This window comes from Myiozetetes cayanensis, unplaced genomic scaffold (genome assembly GCF_022539395.1).
Source record: "Myiozetetes cayanensis isolate MyiCay16 unplaced genomic scaffold, myiCay2020 scf3, whole genome shotgun sequence".
Taxonomy (NCBI): domain Eukaryota; kingdom Metazoa; phylum Chordata; class Aves; order Passeriformes; family Tyrannidae; genus Myiozetetes; species Myiozetetes cayanensis.
This window is the reverse complement of record NW_026087521.1, coordinates 48,114,758-48,136,928: the sequence shown is the minus strand read 5'-3', so window position 1 is coordinate 48,136,928 and position 22,171 is coordinate 48,114,758. Positions and strand designations below refer to the sequence as shown.

The following is a 22,171-nucleotide window of genomic DNA, read 5'->3' as shown; positions in this document are numbered from 1 at the left end:
TTTTGATACACTGAACATTTATTGTCTTTCACAAGACAAAATGAAGTTTCCCCAGCCGATGACAATCCATCAAGATGACCATAAAGGGGATAGGGTGCAAAATTCCAGTGTACAGTATACGCAACAAATTACCTCCCTGACCACCCTGGAAGAAAGATGATTCATCAACCTCACTGCAACTAAAAAACATGATTATAAAATATTTACAGAAAAAACAACCAGTAGAGAAAATAAAAACTGGACAACCATTTGTGTATGAAATGCTGCTAACACTTTTCTGGCTCCTTAAAAACCTGTTCCGCTACCCTCACCAGAGCATTCAGGGTGTGTAAGGATTCAGGCAGAGCATAGTCACCCCGCTATCCCACACTCCCCTCCCCAGAGTATCACTACCTCCCTCCAAGGAAGGGGGAGGACTTGAGGGGAGCAGCAAGCATTGCCCTCCTTACTGTGATTTCCTTTCACCAAGTGGACATGCTCTAGCTCTGAGAGGAGGTCCCCAGCCACACCCCATCTGTAATGGTCTCTATTCACAGCACACTGGCAAGTTAACCTGGGGGTAGGGAACTATTCCCTGTCATGTGAGCCCTTTCATTGCTTGCAGGAGGTCTTTCCCTTCTCCTCCCTCCACAGTGATCTGATCCGTGTCCAGAGGGGCAGGAAAGCTGACTAGGACTATGACAGGTCACAGGAGACCTTCCATTTCTTTCATGAAGGCTTCATACACATCATCCTTTGTCTGTACAGAGATAGGGGCAGACGATCCAGCCTTGGGGGCAGCTTTGGTTAACGGCAGGGCAGGCTCATCATCTTGTTTTCTCTGGGAGGCAGCCGAAGCCCCTTTATTCTCCCGGCGCACTCGCAAGGCAGTGGGCACAAAGCGGGTGATCTCTGCCTTGGGGTTGGTGATTTGCGGCTTGGCACTGATCGTGGCCGTGGCTTTCTTCTCGATGGTGGCTGCACTGGTGTCATCCGCCTTGGGGCGCTGAATCAAGCTGGGTGGGGCGCTCAGTACCCCAGGATTTGGAATGGGAGCTGGTGGAAAGAGCCCAGGTGGGGCAGGTCCTAATGGGGGCACCAGAGGTGGCCGCAACATGCCTGGGCGAGGAGGAGGGATACCTGTAAGGAGAAAAGAAAGCATGAGCCGTCTCCACACCTGGGAATTTTGAAATATTTCACAAAAAAAATACACAGGCTCAGGATGCCAACAAAAAAACCAAAACCCTCCCCCCAAAACAAAACAACCCCCAACAAGATGCAGTAGCACTGGCTTAAAAAAAAAAATGTAGAAAAAAAAATGTTTTCAACCCTGCACCAAATGCTGGGTTGAAAATGCTGCTCTTCAGACTCTGAAAGCAATAGGAACTTGTTTACTGCTCCCTTTCAAATTTCAAAGTTATAATCTGAAAATAAAAGTTCCTTGACGATCCATCCCACTGCAATTTCAGAGTCATCAGAAATGTCTGACCCAGGTAGAAAAAATAAATATCTCAATCTTCAACTCATTTATTGGAAAACCATTATAGCACACAGAGCTTATTCAGAGAGAGTCCAGCAGAGCAAAAGTTTAAACTCTGAAATTCCCTTTCTGAGGATAGATTTCTTGCTATCAGACTATACACAGCACTTATTTGTTGTTATTACGCAGAAAAGTGTAACAGCACAAAGCACAACGCATCCACACAGACAGGAACAAAGGCTAAAAGGCCAACAATTATACTCACTGGCTTGATCACCACAGCCCAAACTGGGAAAATAAAACAAGAGACTTGGCACGGAAACAAACAGAACACTTTACCTGGTGGGGCAGGAGGGGGCAGGCGAGGAGGAGGACCACGTGGAGGAGGACCAGGGGGCAGACCTGGTGGGGGACCTGGGGGAGGACCGGGTGGTCGTCCAGGTGGGGGGCCTGGTGGCAGCAGTCGAGGCAAAGGCCCACGCAATCCTGGTAAGCCAGGAGGTCTCAGGAACGGAGGAGCTCCTGAAAGCAAAGGTACAATGAAAGAGAAACTTAATTCATAGTTAAAAAAATGTCCCAGCAACTATCTTATCAGCTAATACTAAAGATCTTCAACAGCAACTTGAAAGCTGTATTAGCCAGCTGCCAGATTAAATAGAATGTCTAAAGATCTCAAAAAGAGGCAGCAGTTATAGAGTTAAAGCCTCTCCATAATAGTCAAATATAAGCATCTTCTCCTACCTAGAAAAAAAGACTCCTCCTCACATAATGAAGCAGTAACTGAAAACAGCTACTGAGCTGAGTTTGGCAGAACTTAAACAGTTAGAAAACTTTCCTCTGTGGCATTTGATTGTTCTTCTGGCCTAAAAATAAGTACTTTTGCTCTTTTACTCCACTTCATACACTGGCTCTGCTGCAGCCTGTGTAGGCTCTAACAAAGACAGAACCCATCAAGTAGACTTCAGCTACGGGAGCTTGATGCCTCAAAAGCAAGGTACAGCATCAACAGACTGATGACCGAACAGACCATACAGTCTCAGTAATTACCACACTGGCCACATGTACTCCACCTGCAACACGTTCTGCAGCTTCAAAGCTCCCAAACTGATAGCACTGCCTGTAGCACTGAGAGCCTGCATCCTTCTAAGCAGAGTAAGTTAATCAAGTATTCACCTGGTGGAGGGCCAGGAGGAAGGCCGGTGGGTGGGCCTGGGGGCCTCAGTGGAGGGGCTGGAGGTGGTCCTAGTGGAGGAGGCCCAGGCATAGGAGGTGCCTGTATCTGAGTTGGAGGAACAGTCTGCGCACTCTGTTGCTGCTGTTGTGTCTGGGAAGTTGCAGTAGATGACCCGGTCTCTGCCAGAGCTTCTTCACTGAGCTGTTGTTGCTGCTGCTGTTGTTGTGATGTCTCTTCAGACTCTGATTCCTCTTCCTCCTCCTCTTCCTCTTCTGAATATTCCTCCACTTCTCTCCCTTCTTCTGGAATTTCCTGACCTGGATATGGAGATAGATTTATAAAATCTGTCTAGATGTAACAACTGTGTGAACATCAAAGAAACTTGAGCACACAAAATAAAATAAAGAGAAGAAAAAGAAAGATAAACTTTACTTCAAAGGGAAGAAATCTGACCACATTTTATTGTTAAACAGAAAATAAAAATAAACAAAAAATAACAATAGAAGAATCATCACTGCTCTAGATAGAGCTCTGACAACAAGAGCTATGTGTTCCTGTGAGATCTGAAGCTCCTACTACCAACCCAAACTGTACCTATTTGATCTATGGTTTTTGTGAGTTTGGGTGGAGGTGAGGCAACAAGGACAGGAGGTTGGAGACAGAATCGCAAACCAAACACAGTCCCCATGTCCAAGAAGCTCCCACACCTTTGAAAGATACTGGGGTTTTCTTTCTAAAACAAACAAAAATAATCTTTACTCTATTGGTTAACTTATTTCAGTAAAAGGGTATTTTTAAGGAGTACAAACCCTTACAGGTTACAGGCTGAGCACACAGACAATGTTACTCTTTCTCTTTCACCAATGGGTTCATATTTCATTTGAGCAGTTGTTCCAAAGTTGAGCAAGAAAAGGTTTAGAAGAAAAAACCCAGTAAATTGCTAGTCTTAACTTCAACTCTGCTATGCAAAAGTGTATACACTACTTAACCAAACATAAAACAAACAAAGAAACCAAAACAAAACAAAAACACCAAATCCAAATACCTAACCAGAGCTGACGCTCTTAGCAGATCAGACTATCACCAGATCAGTAAAATGTTTACTCTGTAATGGAATATCACCTCATACTATATCCATTTTTCTCACCTGCCATTCGTAACATCATGGCCTGGAGTGGAGTCAGTTCTTTCATGTTCTTCTTCTTTTTTCGTGACTTCCCAGGCATGTCTGCAAACCGGACACTATGACCTGGGGAAAGCAAAATATGGACAAGGGAGGCAGGAAGTAGGAAGAAAATAACAAAAATCAGATAGAGTTACGTCTACACCTGTTATGGATAAAGCATCATTCTAACATAATGATGCTCCCTACATAAGAGTTAACATTGGTGTTCCTGATAATTTGAAGTTTTGCTAGCCTAGTATTCTCTATCAATTCGTCTCCCCCAAGCAAGTGAGCTTATTTTATACTGAGGCTTAATTTTGTAAGGTACTCCACCAAGGCTTCAGGTGAAAAATGGTTTGCGAGCTACAAGCTAACTCAACTTTTAAGAAAACAGGTTTATCTGAAAGTTGCTCTACTTCTAGACCATTCTAGAAGTGCTTCCTTTTGACCCAATTATTAATAAAAATCCTTCAGCTGGAATTTAGGTGAGCTGGAACAGAGTAGCTGACTAAATAAATGACACACGTATCATCACTCAGGAGAGCGGACAAACTCTACCAAGTAGTGTTTTCCTTTTGAAAAATCAAACCCCAGTCTCTAAGTTCCCTCCCATACCTGATTTCTTTTCTTCACCACCTTCCCTCTCCTTGTCATTGTCACGATGCAGGAAGTCCTCGCCTTCACTGTCCGCATCTGACCTATCACTGTCACTATCATCGCTGCTCTCATCATGCTTGTCTTGATCCATATCCTCAGGATAACCTTCATCTTCACTAGTGCTGGACATATCATCATCATGCCCTCGCTGTCCTGCAGATAGCAAAGTATTAGGAAATGCATAAAATCCAAACACACGGGTGTGAAAGAACATTTTGTACATCTATAGTCACAAAATTCCCCCTAGCAACAGCACCGACAAACTGTCATCCCTTTACTGCTTAGCACATATTCTGAAAGAATATTTTGGAGAATCTATTTATAAGATTTCCCATTAGCCTGCTGGTTAATTGGCAACTGCTACTGCAACTCATTAACTTCTATTCAGCAACTGCCCACCACTGAAGTACTTTCAAGCTTTCAGGCATGAAATAAAGCTAATCCATCCATTCACAAAAGTTTCTAGGGATGATACCGCAGCTGTGTGAAAAGGAGGACCTAGGTTCTCCTAGCAAATGCACACTCAGGGTTGGCTGGGGGTTTTGTTGTGGTTTTGGTTTGGGGTGGATTGGTATAGGGGTTTTGTTTATTTGGTGTTTTTTTCAAAAGGAAGAATTCTCTGGGAATAGTTGGGTATTTTTAAGGGATTACATGTACAATCTTTCAGCACTGTTATGGCCACATGGGAAAATATCTAATTTGGGCAACCTAACAGAAAAAAAAAAACCAACTGAAAAATGTAATTAAAAGTTTCAACATTTAAAAATACACCTGGTAAACAAAACTGCAGATATTACGAATATATCAGAATCACCTTAGAGGTGCACTCATTTAAGAGAAGTCCTTCAAGTAGTACTAACACCCATATTGCCAAGAGAATACCTTGTCTAGGGCACACTACATTCATAGCAAAACAGGTCAAGGAAAACTCCAGACAGTAACAGAAAAGTTCTAACCTGCTTCAGAACTGTAAGAAATCTCCTCCTCTCGCCTTCGAGGAGCCATTTCCAAGGTGAAACCCACTTTACGGCCATACATCTGCAGGACCTGAGGAGGGGGTGGCCCTGGTGGAGGTCCAGGGGGCTTCCTTCCTGGAGGTAAACGTGGAACACCAAGTCCAGGAGGAGGAAGTACAGAAATGGACCGAACTGGTGGTCTGGAAATAAGAAAGGAAATGAGAAGTGTAGGAGCGCACATAAACGAAAGTGAACATGCCCTTAATGGAATTATTTAGCCTTCTCTCATCATTGCTTACACAGCAGCCTTCTAAAAAGAAACACAAACATTTATAAATCTGACATTTATAGATCTGACACAAGGAGTTTACAATCTCATACAAAGACATGACTGCTGAAGATCAGACAAAAGCTTCTGAGAAAGCAACTGAAGAGAACACTGAAAAAAAGCAAAGGCTGAATCCTACCACAGAAAAGGAATTAAGTGATCACTGAGTTGGTGAAAACAGAAGGCTGCTCAGAACGAAACAGAAAAAATTAGTACTAGAATGAAAAAAAAAAATAAACAAGCAAACTAGGAGTTTATATGAACTATTCATATAAACTGAATATGCTAGCGGGACAAAAGAACACACATATGGCAATTTAAGGGGCATTTATGTTCAAAGTGACAGGATTTTAATTTTTACTGATATACAAAAAGCCAAAAACTAGAAGGTATAGTATTTAACTCAAAGGAATTTAAACAAAAACCTGTAACAGTAGGGAAAGATTAAAAAGGACTTTGGTTCAGAATTCACGACTTCTGCAAGTCAATATTACCTCTGCTTCTACCCCTAGCTCCTTCCCAGTAACAGGAGTGCTTCTTCTTCACTTCCCCTCTAAGTCTCTTTTTCCACTTACCCATAGGCTGATGTCTTCTTGAGGATAGAAGGTGGCTGGGCCCCTGGAAGGGGAATGTCCTGTATGAGGATGTTGGAGGGAGCGTGAGGCATATCTGGTAAGGGGATACTTTCCACTTCAACATGCTGAGCATTCTGGAAGGGAGGGGTAAAAAAAAGAGAAAGAACAGGTTACTCCCACAGAAGCTACTGCAGAACCTCATTACCTTACGGAGTACAGAACACACGGGACCTGCCGTCACTTGTCAAAGGTGTCTGTTCTTAGGTTATGTTATCTTGCAGCAGCCCATGGAAGAAATTTGGGAAAGTGTCAACAATAAAAGCTTTCAATGCAAAACAAAGCACATGCAATGCACTTATGAAAGGCTTTAAGTGTTCATGTTTCTGTTTCACTTTAGACCTTCAGTCTCCAAAACTAAGAGACTGCAAACAAGTATGGCTGTATTTTTTAAGTACTCAGCAAGCACAAATCCTAGACTGATGCATATTCCAAAGGAAAAAAACCAAGAAGTCTTACAGATCCTTGCACTTGCACAACACTACATTCTACATTACAGTAGGGAAGAATGATAGAAAAAGATCTTTAAAAGGATGCCAAAGACTTCTTTCTCATTATTTCCAGCATGAGATTTAGAAGAAATTCACAGATATATCAACTGCACACTCACAGGCTCTCTAATACAGAGTCAAAATGCCAATATCGTTGATTTGCAACATAAAGTTCCCTTTCCTCCTTTCATGTTGCATGAGATCAGTATATCAGAAACAAAGACTGGCTTGACAAGAGCCACACTGTCCTCACTGAAATGCTCTCACTGGAGGTACTATGCAAATTATTGTAAGTATTTCACATGGGCTACACGACACTGGTCTCTTATAAAGCTCCTTCCTTTGTAACTGTCCCACCTAACGAGCAAAGAGAATACACTGTGGCAGATACAAGACTGAAATATAAGAAGCATTACCTTGACAGCATCAAAATACTGGCTGAGTTGTGATCTCTTCTGCTCGTACTCCACTTCCAACTTGCGCAGTTCTTTATAGATGTCAGGATTCTCCTTCTCGTAGAGCCGCAAGATACGTTCAAACGTCTCACGGAGTTTTTTGCGTTTATCCTTCAGCACTTTTTCATTAAGTTGCGGCTGTTGTACTGGGTTAAACTCTGATCCAGGACAGCAAATAAATGACAAAAAAAAGAAACCATAAATTACTCTACTGCACAACTGTGATGAATGAAATCAATTCAAAGCAAAACCGTCTTCAAATTCTATTTTAAGGAAGTCTTCAGCCTTATGACAACACTCTCCTTCAACTATATCACACACATACTACTCATTCTTTTTATCAACCATCTTCCTGAAAAAAGTAATTTTTGATGGCACTACATCACCTTAAACTGTGATCAATCCCCAGCTTTAAAAGAACCTCTCCTTCTAACAAGAAAGGAAAAAAGTTACTCTATTTGTTCTCCCCACTCATCCCTTAAAACTATGCTACACATCTACATAAACCACTGCCTAAGTCCAACACCTGGTACCTCTTACTCACCCATCTCATCCAATTTTTCCATGTCCCGGATAATCTGCTTTGGATCTTTCATCTTCAGTACAGCTGCTCGTACCATCATTCGTTGCTTTTTGTTCTAAGATCAGAGATCAAGCAGATCAGAAAAGTGTCACAGAAGAAAGACATAGAACATCTCTTACCCGCTCTCAATGTTTCCAGTGCGTACAAAAAAAACACACTTCAAAATGCCCTGCGAATATTCACAATGGCACAAATCAGAAGCAAAGGTAATTAAAACTCCTGGTAATTTTAATTCCACTATCTTGATAATTACAAATGCTACTATAATTCATTCACTTCAATTGAGACACATACAGTCAACATAATAACCAACTGACAAAACAGAGTAAAACACTAAAAAGTGTGTGAGTCTTGGGTGGCTTATTTCTTGTTTGGTTTGGGTTTTTTGTATTGGACTTACTGCTTGTTTGTTTGTTTTGGTGGGTTTTTTTAAATTTTACTGCTAACTACTTACAATAATGTTTCAAAAAAATTACAAGTTAAAAACCAGCAGGATGAGATATGTTTACTCAAAACATGACTTCTGTTTTCTTAAACTACTTGTTTGGATAGTATTTTCCAAAGTCAGTCTTAGGATGTCAAACAAAACATCCGTAGTCTATTAATCAGCCACAGCCCATTACAGTCACAAATATGATACACAGTACAGGAAACACCAACCGAATGTTCCCAATCTCGTTATTTACCTTCTTCAGTTCCCTTTTCCTAGCTTCCTTCCCTAGAGGGGGAAAGAAAAAGAAAGTAACAACTTGAAAGACACAGTCAAATGGAAGAATCTTTTCTTCATCAAGACTAGTGCTGTTTCTCAACGGCTCACTCATCTTACAAAGACTGTAGCTGTAACTCAACTTCCCACTGAGAGAGAAATACAGCATGAAATAGATTTCTGTTTCATGTGTTTTATACAGAAAAAAAAAAAAGAGATACTGCAGCCTTCATGTTTCCAGAAGCAGGACTTCTTCCATACAAAAAATAGAATAATAGGCAGCAGAAGTCATAGTGATATGTGTAACCATGAAAAGATTGCTGCACAGAAGCTGAAACAGAGTCAACAGACAACACACTTGAAAAATATCTAAGCTTTGAGTATGCATCTGAAACAAAGCATTTCCACCACGTGGAATTTCTGGATTTTCTTTATGTACTTAGCCTTGATAACATCTGACATGTTAGCAAAAGCAAAAAAACAGTTAAAACAACTCCCTCATCTAACCAGAGCACCTACAAAAGTTCGACATGTTCCTCAAATTCCTGCCTCAGTCAGATTAACTGTGTCCCAGAAAGCAGCCTGCAGTTTAGCTAACAGCTACGTACAAACTGATAACCACAGTGAGAACCAAGAGGGAAATACTCAGAGAAGCAGCAGCATGAAAGCAAGAAGCCTCAGCCAGGACTGAGATGTTTTTCAAGTTAGGGAAACTCAGTCCTGATTCACGAGTGAGGATCTTATCATCAGAGAAAGCTTTTTATCTGCTTCCAAAAGCACCCTCCATTCCCATCTGCTTAGCTTTTATGGATACTTACGGGCCTGATCCGTGGGATTCATAAACTTCCCACTCTTGGTGGATGATGTAGATCTCCGCCCCATTTTGATCTTTTTTCTTCTGCCTCAAAAAAACAAACTTGAAAAATAGGGAGAGACCTGGAAAAGATGATATGCTTTCAGGTCACTGGTAGCTTAGTTATGATTATTTCTTCTCTCTGCATCAACAGGTTGCGCCCTCAAAGAGCTCAAACACTTACAAGGTCCTCACACCCAACTCCAAGCTCAAGGTACTCTAACTAAATACTACTAATTTAACTAAGTACCGACTTACTACTCCTTCACTAAGTAATAATTTTAAACTAATCAATAAGTTTGTCATTATTCACAGTAAGACTCAAACCACGAAGCTTTGTGCTTAGACTCTGGAGGGGTGCAGGGGAGGTAGAGACACACATTCTATTTTTCTAAGAGCGTATCAGAGTTCAGCTTCTCATTTACTCTCACAAGAGCTCTCCAGTTTTCACCTTTCTCTGTTTCAAATGTTTCCCCCCCAAAATGTCCTCCCTTCTTCAGAATCCAATCTGCCACTGCTGTCCCTCCCCAGATCCCACTGTCTCCACCAGCAGGTGTGCCGCACACATCCACGTTTTCTTCGCCTCCCCAGAGCCCACCCGTGCTCTCTGCCTCCATCAGCATTATTTCAGGCTGTGTTGTGATGACCAAAGAAAGGGTTATTCTGGAAAAGGTTATTTCCTGTCTTTTGGCATTCCTTGACCTTACAGACGCCTATCCAGGTGTTCGAACTACAGCCCGGGATGTTTCTTCTCTCTCAGCTTTGCTCTCCCTCTACCTCCACACCTAATTCCCTGACAAAATAATGGTGGTTTTTTGCAAGACACTATAATTTCTTTAGGTGGGAAGCTCACCAAACAGAAGCAGCAGTTACATTTACACCCCGTATTTCCCACATTTCTACCATTTAAAGGGTAAAGAGAACAAACTTCTGAAACCTCCATCCCAAATCTTCTTAGGACCCAAACCAAAGAGTTTCAATGCAACAAGTTAACAGACAAAGATGGGGAGAAAAAAATAAAATCAAGCACTAAATTTATGATTTTTTTTTGGTCACTAAGGAACGGGGCAGAAAGCCCTCCCTCCTCCTCCCCCGATGGAAGGAGGAAGAGAAGGCGGGAGCGCAAACCGCCGCCTTCTCCTCGCTTCCCTTCTCCTCCAAGCCCACCGCTCCCACCGCTCCCACCGCTCTCACCCCTCCGCCGGGCCGGGTCGGGCCCGGCCCGGTTCCCTCCCGGTGCAGCCGCGGCCTCGCTCTCAGCCCCGCGGCCCCGCCGCCATCTTGCACCGGCACCGTGTGGCGGCGCGCGGAGCCGCGCTCCGGAAGGGGCCGCCCCAACTCTATGGTTCCGCCGCCCCTCGCTCCCCCTCGGAGGTTCCGACTCTGTGGTTCGGCTGGGGGCGAGGCCGGGAGGCGGGGCTGGAGCGGGGACAGGGACTGGCACAGGGACAGGGACAGGGACAGGGACAGGGACAGGGACAGGTTGTGCCCAACCAGCCCCACCGAGCCCTGAGAGCGAATGAAGACAGGGCTCGGGAGGGATACGGGTGAGAGAGCCCTACGCCGGCAAGGCCAGCGCTGGAAATAGACCGGAATAGGCCAGTGCGGGAATAGGGACAGAAGGGAAGGCCTGTGAACTCGGTCGCCGAGGCCGCTGTTCTCCCACACTCTCCAGCGGAGATCCCACAAAGTGCCCACCTCCCCCCTCCCTGTAAAAATGAGAACTGTCCATGGGGAAATAAACGCAAAGTGCTGCGGGAGCAGGAGGGAGCTGCCCACAGCCTCAGGTCCGTCCCAGGGGTCTGTTGTAGGGTTTGGCCTCGAGGCAGCGCTGCTGCCCTGTGAGCGAGGCTGGCGTCCCTTTCTCGGGCTCCTGGGCAAGTTGCCTTTCCACGGGACTACTGGGAAAAAGTGACTGGATGACGTTCATCAGGCAGCTCAGACTGTGCTAAGGGAACCGGAGAAAGTTTGGTCCCATCGGGGAGCACAGGAGCTACTCTGTTACTTGTCTCTTCCTGCAGCTCCCATTGTGATGAACGGGTGAGGCTGGTGAACACCTTGTAGGAGCTGTTCTGCGACATTGTCCAAAGTACAATTTCTAGCAAAAAGTCCACAGTACACAAAGAACCAGGATAAAGATACATGAAACATCAGGGTGCAAGCAATAAAATACAGGTGCAGGATTAAAGAACTAGCATGCCAGCAAGAGGTGTAGGAAGGACAGTTTTCTCTGCACAGGCAGCACCTGGGAACAGAGGTGGTCAGATCTCTGAGTCAGATTTGTAGACCCCCCTGATCCTGGTGAACATGCCATGCGAGACAACGTTGTCACAGTTTTTCAGATAATGGAGTCTCAGTTGGCAAACTGGAAGTTGATGAAGGATCATTGCAGGATGGGTAAAAGACTGGAAGCCGTGTATCATAATAATGCCAACATCCATCGCACAGTGCACAAAATCCAAGTTAGCAGATAGCTAGTCCAGGAGCATCCTCGGAGCCAGGGCTTCAGGAGCTCTCAGTGCCTAGCAAGTCTTTCTAACCATGTACAGAGCAGAGTCATCCCCACCTTGTGCCTCTTTGGCCCGTTCTCTTTACATTATTCTTGTTACCAGAAAGAATTTTCTGCAGGGCAGATTTTGCTTGCAACCATTCTGTTTTTCCACACAGGTTTGAAAGCAGCTTAGACTGGCTTGGGCTGCTTTAGTTCCTTTTCTTCCTTGAGGCTGTTCTGACTTGGAACACATATATCACAGTTTTAATTCTTAATCCTTTGTCCAGAACAGCAGCCTGAGCAAAGGGAGAATCCTTGAGGGAGTGTGATGTAAAGCTGTGGCCATGCACATCCCTGTCATACACCATGTCACTGGAGAGGGGGACGGATGAATTTCTGAAGATTAGTCGCACCTCCCAAGGCTTGGGGCTTTCTGTTATGGGAACACTAGGCTCAGTGGGGACAGCTGTGCTGCCTCAGCCCTGACTGCTTTCTCCCAACAGTGTCTGCTGACTTGGGCAGTAGTTCTCTCACATTTTTCACTTGGTACTTCTGTCACACCAAGGCGCAGCTCCAAGGAGTGTAGAGAAGAAACATCAGCAGATGGGTTATGACACCTTTGGAACACCAAGTGTAAGACTGGCCAGAGGGTTAGAAAGGCCAGAGTTAATTCTGTGGTGGGGTAGCCAGCTTTCCTTTAAGTCCACTAGGAATGAGGATATGGATAGACTTGAGTAGAAATTGTATATCTCTGTGTTCCTCATTGTGTATCCCACTTCCCCTGACATTGCTTTCAAGAAAATGTGAACAAACTGCCTGAAAAATACAAGGAGATTAATTTTTATTTGACTCCACTATTCTTGTACAGCTGTGATTGGGAATCTCACAAAGAGCTGGTGGGTTTTCTTCCTAGTTTAGAACACACATTTGCACATAGAAAGCAGGAGTCAGAAACTCCTATCTCTCCAACACTCAGATACTGCTGTTCTGCAGATTGACAGTCTCTTGACTCCACGTAAGTACCTCTGAACTGAGTGCCGCTTGTGTCAGGAGACAGAAAATGTCACACTGTGGAGAAATGATGCCTCAGGTCACCATGTCATCCACCACAATACCTCATGCACGCAAGGCAGTGCTTTTTGCCTCCTCTGAATTGCCTCTCCTGATGCACATAGCCCAGTGTGCGGCTTGTGCTGGTCTCAGTTTCTCAGTTCCTGGCACCCACCCATGCTCCTGAACTGTGGGCTTTCTCCCTGATGGCTGGCAGAGCTGTTTAGTGCTAGCAGTTTCGTCGCCATCTAGTGGCTTTTGAGCACAAAAGCGGAGTCAGAAAAGATGATTAAAGTGAGACCAGTGGGGGAGGGGAAAAAAAAAGAACCCATAATGGAAGGGTTGTGCAGCCTACTTAGAACTTCCCTTTTGTAATCTCACCCATTTCTTTACTTTCACAGGCACAATCTAGTTAATAATAAACTACTATTGATAATATTGAATATTAACAAACATATGAATTTGGACATGCTTTTAGTTTGGGGGAAGCTGGTACTAAAAAAGGAACCTATACACAATCCAACTAGTTCAGTCTATCATGGATATAAAAAAAATATAAAATTTAAAATTTGCATTTGTAATGAAGATTTTAATACTTGTTCATTATTTGGTTTAAGATTGGGTTTTCAGAACAAAAAAAAAATACAGAAAAGAAAGATCTTCCAATTGTGCATTTTTATTAAGTTTTAAATTATCTTTTTTTCTAAGATCAAAAGAAAGCAATCCACAGCAAATCAGAGCAAGAGACTACAAATCATGGTTTTGCTTCCAGCTTTTGTTTTAAAATCTGAAAAATAAGGACATTTGGTAGCATATTGTGAAATGTACAATCTGAGCACACTCTTGGCAGTCTCACATTGGTGGGACTGGGTAAAGCATCTGAAAATAACTTCAGTGCATTAATAGGGCTGCAATCCTACAGGCACTTGTACATGTGTATGATTCCATTTTAATCAACAGAACAGCAGCTTTGCAAAGAAATTTTTACTTGTGGGTTTGCAGGAGCAGAGTATTACCAAGCATAAGAGGTTATTCACAGCCAGGCACGCCTGGAATGTGGCAGCTGGTTTCTCTCAGCTCTGGGGCAAGGTTGTGTGTGTGTGTGCCTGTAGGCCCAGGCTTCTCTTACCTGCCAATCTACTGGGATTAGAGTTTATTTAAAGAAGATCTCTGGCTGGCTCCTTAGGCAGGGATGGGACAGGAAATAGCAGCTAAATATGCTTCAGCTAGTCCTTATAAGTAGTTCAGGGAACAGGGAATCCAGTCTATCAGATTTAGCACTAATCCACACTATGAGTTTAGCAACCACAGCTGTCCTGATGAAGCCTCCAGATGTTTGCACAGATTGCCTTGTTGAACTTGTTTTCTCCCATCATGTTGATATCTTTGATATAGAAACATAGAGCAAAATCACACCTCCTCACCACCACTGCTCCAGCAGTGAGTATTATTGTCACTAGTATGAATTTCAGTTCAAGGTTATCTACAACGCATTCCAGAAAATAGTGAAGGAAAGGTACAAAGTATTTGAAATGCTGCCTCCCAGAAACACCTATGAGCCAGTTTCCTATTAATATATATCATTGCCAGTTCTCAGAATTGTCACATCTCTTGCTCTGAGGCCACTAATAAGAAAAAAAAAAGCCATCAGTAGTTCATTTGCCATAATGAATCAAAAGGTTACTTCAGGCATAGCTGCTGCAGCCACTGTCACAGGAGAAGAGAGAACTCTGACTTCATTCACTGAGCTTGTTGTCTCACCAAAGAAGTCACTTCATGTATGGCACGCTGGTACTTTTCTGAGGCTGCTTTAAACTCAGCCAGGTGCTTCTCATAGCTTCTCACAGCTGTCAGAAGCTGATTCCTCTCCACAGCTCCCAGGATGGCATGGAGGATCATTTCAATGCCAAGGCCAATAATGGTAATGCTAATTCCCCCAAGAACAGATGCCCCAATCTGTGCAAGGAGACTGATGAGGTTGCTCACAGTGAAAGTTAAAAGATTGGAGCCAAGAAGTTTGATAGCTACCATCCCAGCTGTTGAAGTTGCTTCTCCAAGAATAATGGAAAACACTTTCTGGGCTATTGCAATTTTCTCCAACTCAGGCTCTTTGATGTCATATAGCTTCTGGTACAGCACTGGCTCGAGCTTTTCCTTCATGTCACTATCAATCTTCTGTACCTGATGCTGAATCTCACTCATCACTTGAATGATAATGTCACAGTTTTCCTTGACAGTGCTGCTCTCTCTCATCTGGATGTGGGCAATGGTACATCCCAGGTGTTCATTCAGCACTCCAACCAGCTCATTTGTTGCACGGAAATTTGTGGACATGCACTCAAGCAATTCCTGATGCAAATTGATCAATTCTTGCTTTCTCTTGGGATTGTCTGGGTAAAGGAGATCGCTCAATGCCATTCTTCAGAAAAAGGCTACTGCAAGAGAGAAAAGAAATCTCTTACTCTGCTCAACACCTGTAACTGTAGCACTGAAATGTGCTCTGTCTCTTCCTCACTGGTTCTTTTTATACTCAGCAGGTCAAATCCCAAGGCATATCTTACAAATCTTAATTCTTGCTTTGGATCTTTAGACAAATAATTGGAAAAGGACCTTTTAAGACACTGAGTATACTTGGAACAGCAAAAATAGGTAACAAATATGTAATTGGCATAAATTGTAAATAGAACACAGTTCACTGGAAACTGAAGATTGAAACTGAAATTGGAACCTTGGAAACTGAAGATAGTAGAAGCTGAACTAGTTCACTAAAAAATGGAACAATCTCATCTAATCAGCAAAATCTAAAATAAGCTGTGGAAATTAAAGGCCTGTTCTAGGCACAATTCTGTATCAGCCTATTTTTTCAGTTTAGTGGCATCTGATTTTTCAGCAACTGTGATGATTGGTGGAGTGGACATGGTCTGTATCACCATAAGGGTGTTTTATGCCGGTGTAGCTTTTTTGCTCTAACATTCAAGAGAAAATATTACTATATAAGCACTCTGTGCTTATACTAATAAACTTACCCCTGGGAATTCATACAGAATAGGAAAATTATGTATAATAAACCTATCCTAACCTATGTGACCTTACACACATTTCCCACTGTATTTCCTTCCCTGATACTTAGGCCGTCCCCTCACTGTTTATTCACCTCCCTAATGCTGTAATTGATTCCCCCATTGTTTTTTCACTCTGAACAGCAAACCACTGCAGACAGCGCTGTGATGTTCAGCACACCGTGTAAGCACCATGAGGTGCACCTACACCAGGCTGTCTGTGATGGCAGAACTGCCTCGGAGCAGCACACACCAGCTTGCCCTGCTTGCACAGCCTCACTCCCTCCATTCCCATTCTTCCATGCGGAGCCAATATCTGCAGGTGCTCACCAAGCTCCTAGGACATGACTGAGCAGAATCTGACCTTATCACTGTACAGAGCAGAGCACAAAATTTAACTCCTCTCAAACCCTTGTGTCTAATCCTTATGGTCACCATTCTTCTCTGAGCTGTTGCTGGTTTGCCAGCAAAAGGGAATATTTAATATGTATTTCCTCATAACCTGTGTGTCAATATACAGAGTCCAAAGAGACTGAGTTCCCTGCGATCATGGAGTTACTCCTCATCACTAAGATTCCATAATCAACACAGTGCCATTTCCCTTTGACCGCATCACCAGCTGCAAAGTGAAAATGCTTTAGCATGGTTTTGACTTAAATGCAAAAATCTTAACAACGTGGGCAAACTATGAATGAATAGGATGACTTATTTCTTTGTTGGTACTTCTTATGTTCTCAGCCCTTTATTGCAAATCTGGGCCACTTTTGTGGCAAGTGCTTAGCATTTTTTTCAACATAAACCTCTTCTTGCCGTTGGTGCCTACATATCACAGTTAGAGCTACAAATAGTTATGTGTAGGGAACTACCTAGATTTTTCTTCTTAAAAAGATGCCTTTGTGCCACTTTTGGTCCTTTGTAGTTCTTGCACTATCTGTTAACTGCAAATCATCTGACACTGACCCAGCTGTATTTTACTAAACACACCCTCCCCCACAAGGTCACAGTAGAAAACCAGAATGATTTCAACAGTCCCCTGCCAACTTTTAATCTCAGTATTGAAATACAAGCTAGTCTGAAGAGATTTTTTTCCACAGTATTTTGCACAGTACCGTGCATTTCTGTTAGCCACTTACCTTGTAGCTCTGTCAAGAGAATAAACTCTTTAACACATCTTTTCCTTCAAGCTGTAGGGAGCAAAGTACATATACAGTAAAGGTTTGTGATTTTCAGGAAACATAAAGCCATGTCAATGCAAGCTATGATTTCATATCAGTCCTGCCTCAGGGATGTTGCTGACTTGCTCTCTGACTCAGTGTGGTATTAGAACCTTTCTACTCCGGTAGTGTTTTGTTGTAAGGTAATTTGTTTTCCTTATTTGTAGAAACTGAGCAGACAAAATGTTTTAGAAGGAATAGCACTTCAACAAACATTTTACATTCTAGGCAGGTGTGGAGGAGACTTTTAGCTTCTATTATTCATGCATGATTATTTCAGTTTCTTATAGCTGTTCTACATTTTATGTCTCTTAATGCTAAGATTACTTCTTAGTCTTCACTTTTGCTAGTTTTTACATTTACTTTCTAGAGTTAGGCAGGCCACATATATTTCTAACAATTTCTCCAGCTCCAGGTAGATTTTCTGCAAAAACTTTTCTAATTAAACATTTAGAGTGCCTACCTGATTTTGTCTGATTGCTCCTGCTGAAATGTGTATGGGATAGTAATTTCAGCCTCTTTCCCCTGTGTTCGTCTGGTGTTTTCCAGCAGCATGTGATGTGTTAGGGATCCGGAGGCTGGGCTTCAGCTCCATCCTGTTGCCTGCCTGCTTGTCATTAATTCTATTGTGTGATGTTTATCCAGATTTATCTCATTTTCTTCCTTCTTTCCCCTTCCTTCCAATTTTAACAGAATTCAGTTTACTTAAAGCTAGTTCCCAATTGTTAGATTCTCCAGAGACCTTCTGTTCCTGGAGGGAATGGGTACAGCACAAATCCCTCCTACCTGCAACAGAGGTAGCATCACAGGTCCATACAGAAATGGCTGAAAGGGGGTGGTGTTCTTTTCTGTTCTCAGAATACAAATGGTGTAGGACAGCACTTTTTGTTCAACTAGATACAGGATTAAGTTTTTCACTGGGATTTATAAATTTCTATTCTTTAGAAATATAAACATTAATGTTTGCAACTATGCCTTGAAATAATGACTGCTTTTTTATACCCGTGAATTATGGAAGAAAAGCTGAACAGTCTCACAAAAACAGAAAAATAGATACCACAGACAGTGAAAACTGGCTTTGTCTCTCCCAGCAAGATAAGTTTGCACTTCTATCTTCAACCAAACAAAACATCTTTCATGCTCTGATCCTTAGAAAGGTGAACCTGCAGCCCTCAGGGGTCTGGTCAGGAATACTGCTTCCCCTGTAGAGAATGGTTGAGTTCTCAGATGAAAGCATAAGATCAAGCATAAAATGAATACTCTACCATGCTAACTTGTTTTCATCTGAAAGCTGAGCTGCTGTATTCAACTCATATGAATACAGTGCCAAACTCTCTGTCAGAGCTGTAGGCATCAGAAGATGAGCTGAGAGAGAGCGCTAAATGATTTAACTACTACCTTTCTGGAATTTTAAATTAATTGTGACTCCTGATTTTTAACTGAGGCTGATGTGTAGTCCTGAATATCTTCTGATGTTGGACTGAATTGAATTGGATTGAATTGATCAGGCTGGCAACTGCCTCTGTGTCCCATTCTATAGGCTGGAAACTGTTTTCATGTCTTCAGTGTTTGCAGTGGATGCAAATTCTCTTCTAGAGCCTCTATCATATGGAATATGACAGAAAATCATTTGAACAACATATAAGCAGTTTTGTTTCTGCTTTACTTTGTGTCTTTAGGGAAAATTATTAGCTATTGTTCCAGACCTATTAAGTTTGAGGAATATACTTCATTTGGAGTATCTGTCATCCTTTTTTACTGCACTTTGCCAGGCCTCTGATGCCATGAGAATGGAAGAATTGGTGCAGAGACACACACCCAGCTCTGAACAGCAGTGGAGGCTAAAATCAATTTTGCTATTTCACACAATTTCAGACTACTTTTGCCATGGGAAAGAAATGCAGGAAAAGCCAGAGGGCTGAACTGAGCTCTGAGAAAAACATCTTTGAAAGTATATAGTGGGATGGGAAGTTGCAACTGCTTGGACACATCTAACCACAGCAATAGCTGTGTCAGCTGCAACCAGTCTGGCTTTACAGGGTTCTGGCACGAGCAAAAACAACAGTATACTATCCCAGGACTGTATCTGCAGTTGGCCTTGGGAGAATTCTTAGGTGCAAGCAGAAGGACATAACTTTCTTAGCAGTCTAAATGGCATCAAGATGGAACCCCAAGCAAGGAGAATGTTTTGTGCTTCCACCTATCAAGGGATGCTTGCATCATCTAGTCACTGTATGAACTGGCTGATAAGGTCACTTCTCATAGCACTGTAGCCTGCCAAAACATTGAATTACTCAGTCTTCAATTGCTTTGTCTCTTGAATATAATGTTGTGCATTTGATTTTGTTGTGTTTATTCCCCCCTCCCAAGAATATGAGTATAATTATGTGTACACCCACCAGTACATACAAACTGAAGGATTATAGTTCTAAGGATGATGTAAAGTAGATCGCTGTCTAGGACTCACATAAATCTACCAATAAACACCAAAACACGAGAATAATTCATTTACAGCACTCCTCTTACTTTAAAGATTGCATGCTAAAGGTCAAAGTCATAATTCCTGCAGCCAGAAGATTAATGATACTTGCAGCTGTTTACATCACATTTTGCTGGCCTGCTTGGTAGGACTCCTGAAAAGGCTGTCAAAGAGCTTTTTCTTTGTTTTCTTCTGATCTCTTGGGGAAGGATGGGTCAGGTGGGTTGGTAATTTGTACAACTGGTTTCAGAAATGTAGCCAAAAATGTATCCACTTTTATTTCCCTGTAACTCTACTGTAATAGCCTCTTCTGTATTTCTTCTCTTTGCTTTTCAGAGTCAGATCCTACTCCAGAAATGTTAGCCCACGTTGGTTTTAAGATAAAAAAAGGCTGTACAGGATCTGCCTTCAACCAACAATATTCTCACTCTTCAGTGCAAAATTGTGCACCAACTTCCCCATCATGCCAGTGAAAGAACACTTCAGCATTAAAGGAAAGCTGCCCTTGGTCAGGGCTTTGAAAGATATGCAAGTCACCATGGAAACAAATGACAAAGATGTATAGGAAAGCATCAGCCACACTTTGTATGCTAAGATTCCTGGTCCCATCACCTCCCTGCAGGACAAGACTGCTGCAGTGAAGGAACTTTCTGAGATTTACAAGGGGGCACTAGAAAACACCACCGGTGCACCTATTGCAGTGATGTTGAAATATGACAATTTCCCTGAAGCAGTAGAGTCTGCTATTCAGCAGTTACTGAGTTCGCCTGTCTTATCCCTCCAAGCATCAGAACTTCTCATAGACTATGCTAATACTGTGAAAATGCTGCAACAAAATGAGAACACCAAATACCATAGAAGGCAGCTCCTCCCCTTGCCGAACATCAAAACAGCTCAGACTTGGCTCTCTACCCTCCTCTTCACTTCATGTTTTTCTTCAGCCTATCCCTTAAGAGCACAGATCCATAAAGAAAAGTGTGAAAAGAACAGTTGACTACTCAGAGGAAGCTTTCAGGATGCTGAAGACACCTTGTGAAGGATTTCAAGCCTTTGTTAAAACGGTTGGGAACTACATCCCAGCGATCTGCCATTTAATCTGGTAAAACCTGATGACATCCAAATTCCTTAAGTGTCTACATTTCTAGTGCTAATATTTCTCTTGTACCTAAGTTCTGTATTCTTTGCTGAAGGATTTCCAAGGAAATGGGAGCACCAAACTTATACGGAGCTGCTTCAGAAGTCAAGCAGTTCATATAGGTGCTTTTGGCAGTCCTTATTTTTGACTAACCAGCTGACCAGCACCTTGTGCAGTCCTCTTCTGTTCAGATCTCTTTTGGATAACAACAATAAGTTGTTGCTTACTGTTTCAGACAGGGAAGTGAATACTGAACTTCAGCTTCCTTCCAAGACCATCAGTGCCTAAAAGCTGGGGTTATTTGTGAAATGTGTCAGTGAGTTTCAGCTCAGTGGATGACTCCACTGCAAAGTTAAACCACCATGACTGGTCTTCTTAGACCAGTAAGATAACCCCACTGACCTTAGCCTCAGCCCAGGGCTAGCATCAGTAGGGTTGAAGGGCCAGGGGTGAAGAAGCAAATGAGGCATGCTGGAAAGGGGAATTGCAGGCGAAAAATGTTCCTTATCATTTCCACACTGTTATTTTTTGAAGATAGGAGAACTCCATAGCTCTAAGCCTTGAGTGTCTAAGGCTCCAGAAGTGCCAAATGAATGCATAAAAGTGAGAGGAGTCTATAGTTAAATCAGAAGTTTCAGTTCCAGTTCATGATGTTGATTCAACCTCCAGCATTAGACATTACAGACCAGCAAAGTAGAAAAGCAGGTAAATAAATCTGTCGCATTCAACACCCATGAAGATATCAGTAAGGCTCCACAGACTCTCCTTCATTTTAGTGTGAAATTACCACCATGCATTTACTGGCCACTGCAGAACCCAGAATCTGTCTGATTTCTTCAAAAGGAATTTTAAAGTTGAACAAGATGAAGACAAGTCTTGTGATTCTCTGCTAGTAAGTTCATGTCTCAGCACAGCTCCATGCTTCTGTTCCCTGTGTGTGAGATGCAGACAATCAGCCTGAGATGAGAGCTGTGGTACATGGCATCATGCAGCCAGGAAAAACTTTACCACTGTGGTGCCTTTCATATCCATCAGCCATATTCTTTGCCACTAAAAATAAAGGTACTAAATAAAGGGTCTGAAGTCCCTGTGTGTCTTTCCTGAAAGCCTAAGGGAAAAGCTACCTACAGTAAAGGGTATCCCAGACTTAGTCTTCAGAAAGGCTGTGGATAACTTTCGTCCTACCTGAATGGGTCCAGGGAATGTCTGTTTTGATGAATCAGACTGAATGTTCCAGTCTTAGCTGGAGAGTTACAGCTGGAAGCAAAGGGAAGTTTGAACCTT

The 22,171-nt window shown here is 42.7% G+C and overlaps 2 protein-coding genes across 5 annotated transcripts; both read right to left on the bottom strand.

Moving 5' to 3' along the window:
• Positions 1-10,794, bottom strand: WBP11 (WW domain binding protein 11). Of its 2 annotated transcripts, none has more exons than XM_050324796.1 (12): positions 10,654-10,794; positions 9,425-9,542; positions 8,587-8,618; positions 7,862-7,955; positions 7,279-7,475; positions 6,315-6,448; positions 5,412-5,611; positions 4,414-4,608; positions 3,781-3,882; positions 2,633-2,950; positions 1,799-1,981; positions 1-1,119 (listed from the first exon to the last, which is right to left on the bottom strand). In XM_050324796.1, the coding sequence occupies exons 2-12, from the start codon at positions 9,486-9,488 to the stop codon at positions 686-688; spliced, it is 1,953 nt and encodes a 650-aa protein (XP_050180753.1). In that variant the 5' UTR covers positions 9,489-9,542; positions 10,654-10,794; the 3' UTR covers positions 1-685. The 2 variants fall into 2 exon arrangements, with proteins under 2 accessions (XP_050180753.1, XP_050180754.1); XM_050324797.1 differs by having other exon boundaries at positions 10,645-10,766.
• Positions 10,795-13,674: 2,880 nt separating this feature from the next.
• On the bottom strand, positions 13,675-22,122 carry SMCO3 (single-pass membrane protein with coiled-coil domains 3). 3 transcript variants are annotated; one of them, XM_050324295.1, is made up of 3 exons: positions 22,073-22,122; positions 17,193-17,243; positions 13,675-15,435 (listed from the first exon to the last, which is right to left on the bottom strand). In XM_050324295.1, exon 3 carries the CDS (start codon positions 15,416-15,418, stop codon positions 14,741-14,743), a length of 678 nt encoding a protein of 225 aa, XP_050180252.1. In that variant the 5' UTR covers positions 15,419-15,435; positions 17,193-17,243; positions 22,073-22,122; the 3' UTR covers positions 13,675-14,740. The 3 variants fall into 3 exon arrangements, with proteins under 3 accessions (XP_050180252.1, XP_050180251.1, XP_050180253.1); XM_050324294.1 differs by lacking the exon at positions 22,073-22,122 and adding an exon at positions 17,737-18,064; XM_050324296.1 differs by lacking the exons at positions 17,193-17,243; positions 22,073-22,122 and adding an exon at positions 17,737-18,064.
• Positions 22,123-22,171: the final 49 nt, after the last annotated feature.

What these genes read in the sequence shown, in the direction of transcription:
- WBP11 (XM_050324796.1), bottom strand. Translation starts at nt 9,488, where the DNA reads ATGGGGCGGAGATCTACATCATCCACCAAGAGTGGGAAGTTTATGAAT. An exon ending in GGAAAAATTGGATGAGATGG is followed by an intron (nt 7,476 to 7,861) that starts GTGAGTAAGAGG and finishes GTCCTGGATCAG; the next exon opens with AGTTTAACCCAGTACAACAG. An exon ending in TTCTTACAGTTCTGAAGCAG is followed by an intron (nt 4,609 to 5,411) that starts GTTAGAACTTTT and finishes TGCTATCTGCAG; the next exon opens with GACAGCGAGGGCATGATGAT.
- SMCO3 (XM_050324295.1), bottom strand. Translation starts at nt 15,418, where the DNA reads ATGGCATTGAGCGATCTCCTTTACCCAGACAATCCCAAGAGAAAGCAA.